The following is an 11,904-nucleotide window of genomic DNA, read 5'->3' as shown; positions in this document are numbered from 1 at the left end:
CAAGTGGGTGTGGGGAGGGCGAGAGCAAACAGCAGGAACCCTTTGCCCAGGAAAGGAGGGCAGGGACCGGCCTCCTCCTCCTGATTCAGCACGTGGACCTCCGTCAGGTGGACGGTCTGCTGTGTGCATGCTTCCAGCCGGCCCTGGGCCAGGCCCATCCCCACTGGGGGTGGGAGGACAGCCGGAGGAGGGTCAGTGCCAGAAGGCGGACTCGGTGTCACTGCTAAGACAGGATGTGAACCGGGGCTGCCTGGGAAACCAGGGCAGGCTCCCCGGAGAGCTGCTCCAGCCTCGAGCCTGGAGGGAGCTCGGGAACGGTTCAGGCTCACCATGTGTCAAGAGAATGGCCTCCATGTGACGCTCTGCCCTGCTGCCCTGGCCCCCTCTGCTTCTCCCACAGTGCTAATCAATTGATAATGGCTGCCTCAAGCTCAGTTAAGACTCCTGAGACCTCAGATTGATTACCAATGTCTGCCATGGCACTTGCAGAAGGCTAAGTAGTGTGGTGATTCTCAACCCTGGCTGTGCTTTAAAATCATATTAAAAGTGCTCAAGGGACTTACTTGGTGGTGCAGTGGTTAAGAGTCTGCCTTCCAAAGCAGGGGACGCAGGTTGGAGCCCTGGTCTGGGAACTAGATCCCACATGCTGCAATTAAGACCCGGCACAGCCAAATAAATTAATTTTTTAAATTAAAGCCTAAAGAACACATTCTTTAGAAGGAGAATAACAAGATTCCCCTCCCCCCATTTAATCCCCGCGTATCTACTAAGCACCTACTGTGTGCCATGCACTGGTGCAGTCCCTGGGGTTACAGCCCTAACCAACATAGCTAGACCTCCGTTGACACAAACTCCTTTCTTTTCATCACCTTCCAGATCAAATCTTGCCTTGGAGAACTCTCTTCTCATGCCTCTTAGGCAACAGTGTCCCAGGTGCTTGGCAAAGGGTCTGGTACATAGTTCGGGGATCTTAACATATTTACTAAATGCTCACTTCATGTCAGGCCTTATGGTCCAGGTATTGGGGATTTGACTGTGAACAAAGGAGATCCAGTCACTGCCTTCATGGGTCTTGCAGTCTGCATGTGCATGCGTGTGTGTATGTTCTCTTTCTGCTTGGAAGCAGGTGACAATATTATTCCAGGTGGCCAGGACAGCTGGCCAATTCATGTCTTCTGGAAATAACATATCTGTATACACAGAGTCCCCACACCCTTGATGCTCTTCTAAGGAAAAACATGTGTATACATGAATCCCAGAAGAACTCATCCTTTCTCCAGCACTTACTATCACATCGATCAAGGGATTTATTCTCCCCCAGCCTCTGTTTTGTTTTCTATAAATTGGGATAATAAACTTGTTTTCAGAGTTGTTTCAAGAGTTTATTGAGATAAATTCATAAAGGATATCTTGGCACAGAGTAAGTGCTCAATACATGTTGAATAAATGAAGGCAGGGTAACAAGAATAGGGTAGCTGTGAGGATTCAATGAGATCATCGGCCAACATGACTGGCATAAAGTCAGCTTTCAGTAAAGAAAGTAAAAGTGAAATGTTAGTCACTCAGTCCTGTCTGACTCTCTGCGACCCAAAGGACTATAGCCCACCAGGCTCCTCTGTCCATGGAATTCTCCAGGCCAGAATACTGGAGTGGGTAGCCATTCCTTTCTCCAGGGGATCTTCTTGACCAAGAGGTCAAACCCGGGTCTCCGGCATTGTAGACAAATTCTTTACCATCTGAGCCACCAAGCCTTTTTCAGTAATAAGGTGAAGGTTATTTGCCAGGACAGATAGCTAGAACTGTTTCCTTGGGGTAAGCAGAATGCATAAAGGTGATGGGAGAGAATCCCCGGGCGGTCCAGGGGTTAGGACTACGCACTTTCACTGCCTAGGGTCTGGTTCAATGCCTGGTGGGGGAAACTTAAGATCCCATAAGCAGCACTTTAAGGCAAAAAAAAAAAAAAAAAAAAAAAAAAAGATTTGAAAGTGATGTGATTAAAACAATAAACTATGGCGGTATCTTCTTTGGGTTCCAATACTGACTGCGGCTTCTAACTGATCTTAGACAAATTACTTCGTGCCTCAATTTCTTGATCGGTCAAACATAGTATCTACCTCTGCCTACTTGTGAGTTTTAAGTAAATTGATAAATAAGCTCTTAGTTCCTGGCATGTAAGGGCTATACTGAGTTTTATGTTTCTTATTCTGCCTTCAGCACAGCCCAGAGCAAGGACTACCATGTCCAGCCTTTAGGTCATAATCTGCAAATCGCAGTCGCCTCGGCCCTGAAACGGACCAAGCACGAGCGCGCAAGCGCGTTGAGTCAAAGTCTGGAGGGCAGCCCGGCTGGCGGCCATCTTTGTAAAGGGCAGAGACGGCAGCTTCTTCACGTAATCGGTCTGCGCGCCCCGCGGGCGCCCGGCGATCCACGGGTAGAGCGGGCCGCTGTGGGGGCTCTGGGAATGAGTGGTTGAGGGACATGATGGGGGAGGCGGCCGTGGCCGCAGGGCCTTGCCCGCTGCGCGAGGACAGCTTCACACGCTTCTCGTCGCAGAGCAATGTGTATGGGCTGGCAGGAGGCGCGGGCGGGCGCGGGGAGCTGCTGGCCGCCACCCTTAAAGGCAAGGTGCTAGGCTTCCGCTACCAAGACCTCCGACAGAAAATCCGGCCCGTGGCCAAGGAGCTGCAGTTCAATTACATTCCCGGTGCGTGGCGCCGTCGGGCTGGGGGCTCGGAACGGAGTGTTGAGGAGGTTTCTGAGGCTCTGTCTTGGGCCAGGTCACCATGATGGGCGAATGGGATCAGGGTGATGGTGATTGAAGGGGGTCGACGCTGGTAATCTAGAGGCACTGGGGTGAGAAGTCAGGGATAATAGGGGCCTGAAGTAGTTCGGGTTCAGGATGACTCAGAAACCAGGATTATTCCTACCCTGGTGATGGTGAGCAGGACCCACTGGGACCCAACAGTCATAATTTGTGGTGGTCAGGGATGACTGAGGCCTAGAGGTCAGGGGTCACCGTGGTTGGAAATATTGGGGTCACGAGCCTGCCTGGAATGTGAACTTTGAACTCTCCTCTCCCAGTGGATGCAGAGATTGTCTCCATTGACACCTTCAACAAGTCACCCCCAAAGCGGGGTCTGGTTGTGGGGATCACGTTCATTAAGGTACCCGGAGCCCATCCATCTACCCATCTTCTCCTTACTGAGTCTTCCCCAAATCCCTCTTGCTGCCTCTACCTTCCCCTGAGGCCAGTCTCCTCTCCCAGGATTCTGGGGACAAGGGCAGCCCCTTCCTTAACATTTACTGTGACTACGAGCCTGGCTCTGAGTACAACCTGGACTCCATTGCCCGTAAGTGTGGCCTGGAGGGAAGGAGGGATGGGGAAAGGGTGGGGGATGCAGTCCCATCCCTGGTACCTAACTGCCTCTGCTCCCCCTGCAGAGAGCTGCCTAAACCTGGAGCTCCAGTTCACTCCTTTCCAACTATGCCACGCAGAGTAAGTAAATCACAGGCTTGATACAATAGAGAGTGTATGTGTGCACGTGTGTGTGTGTGTGTGTTGAGAGGGCAGAGGCTGTAGCATACTGAAGACCACAAACCCACCTATAGGCAATCAGACTTGTTTTGTTTTTTAGAGCATCATGCATTTAGGGTAGCCATTTACCATACTCAGCTGATGGGCTACCATTCTGCAATCCCTGAACTAGATGCTGTTAGTCACTCAGTCATGTCCGACTCTTTCGGACCCCATGGACTGTAGCCCACCGGGCTCCTCTGTCCATGGAATTCTCCAGACAAGAATACTGGAGTAGGTAGCCATTCTCTTCTCCAGGGGACCTTCCTGACTCAGGGATCGAACCTGCATCTCCTGCATTGCAAGCAAATTCTTTACTGTCTGAGCCACCAGGGAAGCCCCTAAACTACACAATTGGAGAGTTAATTGAGTGCCTCATTTCCAAACGTGTAGAACTCTCAAGTTTTGATATTCTAGATTAGGGCATTCCAAGATCCAGAAATGCTTTTTTTTTTTTTCTTGAGTTATTAGCTCTGAGATTCCAAGATCTGAAAGATCTACAGTTTGATGATTCTGAGATTCTGTAATATTAAGGTCCTAACATTATCATATCTCAAGGAGACATAATACAGACCATGTAGAGTACTGATGTTCTAGGATCCCAGAGTATAAGAATTCCATTCTGGAACACCGGTGTTCTAACACAGGAGTTGCCAAACATTTTCTATATAATCTGTCTCACAGCTACTCAGGTTGGCCACTGTAACAAGAAGGCAGCCATGGACACTGAATATGTGTGGCTGTGTTCCAATAAAACTTTATTTACGAAAACAGGGGATGGACTCCATGGTGGTCCCTTGGTTAAGATTCTACTCCCACAGCAGGGGGCATGGGTTGGATCCCTGGTCAGGGAGCTAAGACCTTGCAAGCCATGTGGCCTGGCCAAACAAAACAGGCAGTGAGTTAGATTTAGCCGGCAGGTCATAATTGGCCAACCTCAGATCTAACAGATGAAAGTTTGAGAAACTGAAGTTTCTAACCCACTGGTATTTTGGGTTCTATGATCTGGATAGTCTACCAATTCTGAGTCTGAATATCATGATGGCAATTTCCAAAAGTTCTAGTGTCTTGAAGGAGACAGAAAACAGAACTTCTAGAACACTGGGGTTCTAGGGTAAAGAGATGCTAGTGTTCTGAGGTTCTGCAGCCCATTCTCAGAGCTACATGTTCATTCCTGAACCCACATCCAGAATGAAGATTCTAGCAGGTGAGGGCTCTATAAACAGAAGGTTCTAACATGCTGAATTTCTGAGATTGGAAAGCTCTACAGTCCTGTGATTCTTCAAGAGTCAGTTTCTACAGTTCTGCATCTTCATTGTGGATCCAGAGTCTGAAGCCTAGAATGACAGGGTTCTCGCAAGCAAGAGTTTTTGCAAGAGGAGGGTTTTAAAACTGACAAACTCTACCACACTCAAGGTCCACCATACTGGGGTTCTAGAGTTTTTTGCTTTCAGGGTCCAGGTCGGGGATCAACTGGAGACCGTGTTTCTCCTGAGTGGGAATGACCCAGCCATTCATCTGTACAAGGAGGTGAGGCGGAGGAGAGGTGGTGGGCAGAGCCCTGCTGGGGCCACCGTGGACTGGGTCGGGGGGTGGGGGGAGCGGTATGTGAGACCTGCCACTGACTCCAAGCGGGTGGCTGGTCTCGGTTCCCCCAGAACGAGGGACTGCATCAGTTTGAAGAACAGCCTGTGGAAAACCTCTTCCCAGAGCTCACAAACCTGACCAGTAGGTAGGCGAGCCCCCGACAGGCCAGCAGGGACCGGGGCAGGCGGGCTCCGAGAAATCCCGGTGGTGGAAATTGAGCCCTAGGGAAATCAAGCCCAGAGGAGGCCCAAGGCTCTTCCGGGGGTAGGGGTGGGGTGGATGCTTGTAGGGAGGCGGAGGTGGGGGGTGGGGGCTGGGACCTGGTGACGGCCCTAGGGCCCCTCTGTCCACCTGTCCACCCCCAGCGTCCTGTGGCTTGACGTGCACAACCTGACCGGCACATCCCGGCGAATCTCAGCTCTGGGCTGTCAGAGCGGTTACGTCCGCGTCGCCCACGTGGACCAGCAGAGTCGCGGTGATGACGGGGCGGGGCTCGGACATGGTTAGGGGCGGGGCCTTGGGGGCGGAGCGGGCGCTCAGGCCTGGGGGCGGGGCCTTGGGAGCCGGGCGGGGACTCAGGACTGGGGGCGGGCCACTGGGGGTGGGGCGGGCGCTCCGAACTGGAGGCGGGGCTTGGGCGGGACCCGGGGCGCTCAGGGCTGGGGGGTGGGGCCCAGGGGCGGGGGCGGGCACTCAGTGCTGAGGGCGGGGCCCTGAGTCCTCGCCCTCCACAGAGGTCCTGCAGACATGGACCATCCTTCAGGACGGCCCCATTTCCCGAGTGATCGTGTTCAGCCTTTCGGCCCCCGAGGGTGAGCTCCGGGCGTGGGCTCGGTTCCCCCCACCCACGTTTGTACCCCTTTCCCTAAACTTTCGGCTCCCACCGTTCCTTCCTCCCTTCCTCCTGGGTGCCCCATTCCAGCCCAGGAGTTACTGTGCCCCCTCCCTCCCCCCACGCTCCTGAATTTCACTCCCAGCTACTTGCCCCGGTGGCGGTCTAACCTTTAACCTGACCTTTTACCCTGGAGTTGAACCTCCGCCTTCCCCTTGGTGTCTCTAACCTTCACCCCTCACTGTGTGACTTCCCCGACCTCCGTCTCAGGCCTCAGGACTTGTCACCCTGTGTCTTGCTGCCATTCAGCCCCAAATTCTTCTCACGGACTCAGCACTGTCCCCAGACTCATGGTCTCTCCTTTCCCCCCACGTGTTGATCTGTTCCTCTTACTCTGGTCTGTCCTCTCCTGTTTTTCTTTTTCTTTCTTTATTTGGCTGTGCTGGGTCTTATTGCGGCATACGGGGTCTTTCCTTGCTACGCACAAACTCTCTAGTTGCGGCGCTCAGACTTAGTTGCTCTGTGACATGTGGAATCTCAGTTCCCCAACTTGCATCTCCTGCATTGCATGGCAGATTCTTAATCACAGGGCCACCAGAGAAGTCCTTGGTGTTTCTCTTGGTCTGACCTCTGTGGTCTGTCTTCCCTCCCTCCTCTTGTGGTTTACCCCTGATACCCCTACAGTGATCTGAGGACTTTCATATTCTCACCTAACCATGTTCTCATCTAACCTGGTGGTCTAACCTTGAATTTTGTCCTGACTTTGCACTTCATAGCATGTGGGGATCTTAGTTCTTAGTTCCCCAACCAGGGATCAAACCTGCATCCGCTGCACTGGAAGCACAGTCTTAATTCTTGGGCCACCAGGGAAGTCCCCTAACCTTGGGCTTTTTAAACTGTTATCCAACACCTGTTCCTCCTCCTGACCTCTGACCTCCATCCTCCTCTCATAGTCTAACCTCTAACCCTCTGCCTCTAACCAACTCATCGTCAAGCCTTTCTGCCAGGAGTCTAACCTGTGTTCCTCTCAGGTATGGAGGGGTGGGAGGAGGGACCTGCGACCTGTCCCCTCACACCTCCCCCATCTCTGTTCCTTCTCCAGAGACGGAGGACAGGCCACAGCGGGAGGAATACAGCGTGCTGGTGGCCAGCATGTTGGAGCCGGCAGTGGTATACCGGTGAGGGGCACGTGGAGGCGGGCTGGCCCCATGCCTTTGCACCATGGCCTAACCTTCTCATTCTCTGCAGAAAGTAAAGCTTTGGATGTGGTGGTTCAGGGCTGGGTGGGTAAAGGTCCATGTTCCAGGGAGAGAAGCACCGAGTGTTTAAATCTAGAACTTGTAGGAGATGTGCTGAGGCCTCGGGGTGGGAACTGAGATGTCCAGCCCCCGGGATGGGCATGTGCTAGGTCATTCAGTCCAACTCTTTGCAACCCCCATGGACTATAGCCTGCCAGGCTCCTCTGTCCATGGGATTCTCCAGGCAACAGTATTGGAATGGGTTGCCATGCCCTGTTCCAGGGAATCTTCTCACCCCAGGGATCGAACCTACATTGGCAGGTGGGTTCTTTACCTCTGCCACCACCTGGGAAGCTCCCTGGGGTAGGTGGACAGAGCATGTAGGCAGGTATTTAACCACCAGCTCTGTATGGGAGAAAGCCCTGGTTTGTAGCGTCTGCCCATTTCAATACTCTCACCACAGTGAGATTTTGAGTCACTGACACAATGCCAGCATGCTCTCAGAGTTTCTGAAAATGTCCTGGTCAGCTCCTGTGAGCCAGTGCAAGCCAGCCGTGCACACCCGGTGGGCCGTGAAAGTGTCCAGTCTGGGGTCCGAGCTCGCAGGCTCCAGGGGACTACGCGGGTGTCCAGCCTGGAGGTGACAGGGTCACCAGAAGGAATGGTGTGGGTTTCCACATGGGAATGAGGTGATCCCACCTCCAGGGGACCGTGTGAGGGTCCGGATCAGAGATGCCTTGAGCGCCCCTGGGCGGATAGGAGGATGGCTGGCTTGGAGACGAGGGTGTCTAGGCTTCAGCAGGTGCAGAGCCTCCAGACCTGACACATGAGGATGTGGCACTCAGGGTGGCGGGCACTGCACTTGATCCCAGTCTTTCCACTGTGGTCTGACCCCCAGGGACCTGCTGAGCCGGGGGCTCGAAGACCAGCTTCTCCTGCCAGGCAGCGACCAGTTTGACAGTGTTCTCTGTGGCCTGGTCACCGACATTGATCTGGACGGGCGGCCGGAAGTGCTGGTGGCCACCTATGGACAGGTGGGACCCAAGGGGTGGGACTGTCACGGCCCATTCCCTGTGCTGCTTGCCTTCCCCCGTGGGACCCAACCTCCCCATGTGATCCCATCCCCCCATGTGACCCTGACCCACCGTGTGACCCCAACCCCCCCATGTGGCCTCAACCCCCATGTGACCCTGATCCCCTGTGTGACCTTGGCTCCCTGTGACCCCGACCCCCCTGTGTGACTTTGATTCCCATGTGATCCCATCCCCCGTGTGACCCCAGTCCTCCTATGTGATCCGTATCACCCCGTGTGACCTTGATCCCCCCATGTGACTTCAATTCCCCTGTGTGACCCTGATCCCCCCCCCCGTGACCCCGACACCCACCATGTGACCCTAAATGCCCCATGTGACCTCAACCCCATGTGACTCCGATCCCCCGTGTGACTCCAATCCCCCTGTGTGACCCTGATCCCCACAGTGTGACCCTGATCCCCCTCCCCCTGCAGGAGCTGCTCTGTTACAAGTACTGCGGCCCCGGGCGCGGGCTCCCCGGGGACCAGCGTGGCTTCCGCTTGCTGTGGCGGCGGGGCTTCTCCAGCCCCCTGCTGGCCATGGCACACGTGGACCTGACTGGGGACGGGCTGCGCGAGCTGGCCGTGGTCTCCCTGAAGGGCGTGCACATCCTGCAGGTAGCCGGGGGCCCTGAGGCGGGACTTCTCAACCACCTTAGTGAGGGCGTGTCCTCACAGGAGAGGGAGCTCTGGGGCCTGAGCCCACCTTCGGGCAAGGGGGGCATCTTGGCTACAGGCCCTGTCCCGGGTGTGGCTCCTGTTGGTCCAGGACTAGGGGGATGGGGCCTCACAGCGAGGGGCGAAGGGCGCTTGGCTGCGGCATCCATCACCCCCGTCCCCCTGGCCTCCCTCAGCCCCCTGCACTTCTGTCCTTCCTTCCGCCGCTCTGTCTGACTGTCCCTTCCCCAGCCTGGATCTGTCCTGTGAGCTATTTGCACCCTCCCACTGCCCCCTGACCTCAGCCCTGCCCCGCCAGCCACCCCCTCTTCCTCATGTGTGACCTCCAGCCAGTCTCCAGCTTTCTGCCGCAGTCTAACCTCTGACCTCTCCACTGTGGTCGTGCCCTTGACCTGCTGTCAAATGGCCAGCCTTCTCCTGTACTTTGACCTCAGCTTCCCACATCAGCTTCACTGCCCTTATGGTTTAACATCCAACCCATTCCCGTGGTCCAAGGTCCAGCCTACAACCATCCCTTGCTATTTAACCTCCAACTACCCTAGACAAGATTTCCCCAATGTCTCAGCAGGTAAAGAATCCATCTGCAGCTCAGGAGACACAGGTTTGATTCCTGGACTGGGAAGATCCCCTGGAGGAGGAAATGGCTATCCACTCCAGTATTCTTGCCTGAAAAATCCCATGGACAGAGTAGCCTGGCGGGCTACAGTCCGTGGGGTCGCAAAGAGTTGGACACGACTGAGCTTAAGCAGAGTGTAGTCTAACTTCTGACCTTCTCCCTGTGGCCTGACACCCACCCTTCAGCTCCAAGGCATCTCTGTCTCCTAATCTGCTGTTTGCCTTCCCCCTCCCTCTGGTCTGACTCCAGGCTCCTTCCCCGTGTGGTCTCCCCAGAGCTCTTGTCTGCTGGAGTCTAACCTTACTGCCTCCTCTGAAGGTTTTGCTGGGGCCTCTTCCTTCAGCCTAGCCATCAGGGGAATGATCCAGGTTAGACCACATAGAAATAGAGGCTGGACCCCAGGGGGAAGGTGTGAGGTTGAACCACAGTGCATGAGATGAAGGATGGACCCCCAAGTAAACCAGAATGAGGAGGGGTCTGAGGCTGGACCAGAGTGGGTGAGGCTTCCCCCCCGCCTTGCTCGCACACACTGGCATCTCTTGCTGTGCCCTGTTTGAAGCCGTTTCACAGTGACCTCCCCACTCTGTCCCTTGTCTCAGGATCTAACCTCAGGCCCTCCAGCCTGGGTCTGGCTCCGTCCCTCATATGGTGACATATTCGTCTCTGTCCACTGTGATCTGCTCCTTCTCGGTCCTGTGGGCCTAACCTTTTCTGCCAGGGTCTCACCTTTGTCCCCATCTGCCGTGGTCTAACCTCAGCCTCTCTTCAGCAGTCAGTCTTTGCTCCCGTGTGACTTGAGCTCCCCTTTGTTTTGATTCACCCCCTTTCCCCCCGCCCTGAGTTCTAACCTCAGACCCGCACGCACATCTGGGGCTGGGCTTTGTTCCTGCCACTGGAAATTCATGGAAGGCCATGCCCCTGAGTCTGACCTTCACCCTATCACGGAGACCCGTTTCCACCCCCCATGTGGTGGTCCTCTCTCCAACCTCCGGTCATGGCCAAGCTTCCAGCTTTGAGGGGGGCGGTGTAACCTGCACCCCTCCAGCTCCATCTCAGCTCTGCCCTCCTCCTTCCTCCTCCTCTCGTTCCCCACAGCACAGCCTGATCCAGGCCTCAGAGCTGGTCCTGACCCGGCTTCGGCGTCAAGTGGAGCAGAGGAGACGTCAGCCACAGAAGCTGGGGGACAGGGTGGGTTCCGGGCCTGTGGAGACCCCAGCTTCCTGAGCGCCCACTCGCCGCCCACCCCAGGTCTGCGGTAGTGCCTTGGAGCACTTGCCTTCATGGTGGGGGAAACATCCTGAAGGAGGGGCTGGTCCCCCCAGACCCACCCCTGGGGTGATGGAGCCGTGGGTCCTGCTCTGGCCCTACCCCCACATGCCCTGTGACCCACACTCCCTTCTCTGTGCCTCCGTGTTCCCATCTGAAAATGGGACGATCTCACCCTCCATGAGAATCGGTCACTGGCAATGATTTCTATATCCAGAGGAACCAAACTCACACTCCCCTCCATCCTTTTGTTCGGCAAGCATTTGACAAGGGCCGGTGATGTGCCAGGCTGAATGTCCGGAGCTGGATTTCCCCGGAAGAACTGAGGGAGGGGACTCGGGACTGGGGATGCAAAGTCAGACCCAGGAGCGGGACTGAAGTGGAATCCAAGTGTAGATTTCAGAGGAAAGAAAGGAAGTTAGGTCCTATGAGGAAGACTGAAGTTCACCCTCCACAGGAAGACTTCGGGGTTAGACATTTGCACATGAGCTCAGGTCAGACCCCAGTGGAAAACTCTGGATCCTGGGTGAGGGCTCAGTGGAATCATAAGGAAATTGAGCCTCAGAGGAAAGGATGTGGGTGGAAAGGACTGTTGTGGGAGACTTCCCTGGTGGTCCAGTGGCTTAAGACGCCATGCTTCCAATGCAGGGGGGGACCCAGGTTCAATCCCTGGTCAAGGAACTAGATCCCACATGCTGTAACTAAAAACTCACATGCTGCAACTGAGACAGCCCAACCAAATGAATAAATAAATATTTAAAAAAAAAAGAAGACTCATGGAGAAGCCACAAATTGTAACAGAGGGCCTGAGGTCAGACCCCCTGGAGTCGGACACTGGTGAAAGTTACTGTGGTTAGACCTCACACCTTCCCAGGTGGCTCAGATGGTAGGAATCTGCCTGCAGTGCAGGAGATACAGGTTTGATCCCTGGCACAGGAAGATTCCCTTGGAGAAGGGAATGGCTGCCCACTCCAGTATTCTTGCCTGGAGAATCCCATAGACAGAGCCTGGCGGGTTACGGTCCATGCAGTCACAAAGAGT

At 54.8% G+C, this 11,904-nt stretch overlaps 1 protein-coding gene across 2 annotated transcripts; it reads left to right on the top strand.

Annotated features, from left to right (window-relative positions):
- The first annotated feature begins 2,378 nt into the window (after positions 1-2,378).
- Positions 2,379-11,094, top strand: KPTN (kaptin, actin binding protein). 2 transcript variants are annotated; one of them, XM_043437571.1, is made up of 12 exons: positions 2,379-2,704; positions 3,082-3,164; positions 3,266-3,350; positions 3,442-3,496; positions 5,029-5,104; positions 5,233-5,306; positions 5,527-5,663; positions 5,896-5,973; positions 7,096-7,171; positions 8,130-8,265; positions 8,739-8,921; positions 10,693-11,094. In XM_043437571.1, exons 1-12 carry the CDS (start codon positions 2,479-2,481, stop codon positions 10,819-10,821), a joined length of 1,338 nt encoding a protein of 445 aa, XP_043293506.1. In that variant the 5' UTR covers positions 2,379-2,478; the 3' UTR covers positions 10,822-11,094. The 2 variants fall into 2 exon arrangements, with proteins under 2 accessions (XP_043293506.1, XP_043293507.1); XM_043437572.1 differs by having other exon boundaries at positions 2,381-2,704; positions 5,527-5,636.
- The last annotated feature ends 810 nt before the right edge of the window (positions 11,095-11,904 follow it).

This window comes from Cervus canadensis, chromosome 18, assembly GCF_019320065.1.
Source record: "Cervus canadensis isolate Bull #8, Minnesota chromosome 18, ASM1932006v1, whole genome shotgun sequence".
Classification (NCBI taxonomy): domain Eukaryota; kingdom Metazoa; phylum Chordata; class Mammalia; order Artiodactyla; family Cervidae; genus Cervus; species Cervus canadensis.
The sequence above is the reverse complement of the archived record's forward strand: the minus strand, read 5'-3'. Positions and strand labels throughout refer to the sequence as shown.

What these genes read in the sequence shown, in the direction of transcription:
- KPTN (XM_043437571.1), top strand. Translation starts at nt 2,479, where the DNA reads ATGATGGGGGAGGCGGCCGTGGCCGCAGGGCCTTGCCCGCTGCGCGAG. An exon ending in CTCACAAACCTGACCAGTAG is followed by an intron (nt 5,307 to 5,526) that starts GTAGGCGAGCCC and finishes GTCCACCCCCAG; the next exon opens with CGTCCTGTGGCTTGACGTGC. An exon ending in GAGCCGGCAGTGGTATACCG is followed by an intron (nt 7,172 to 8,129) that starts GTGAGGGGCACG and finishes TCTGACCCCCAG; the next exon opens with GGACCTGCTGAGCCGGGGGC.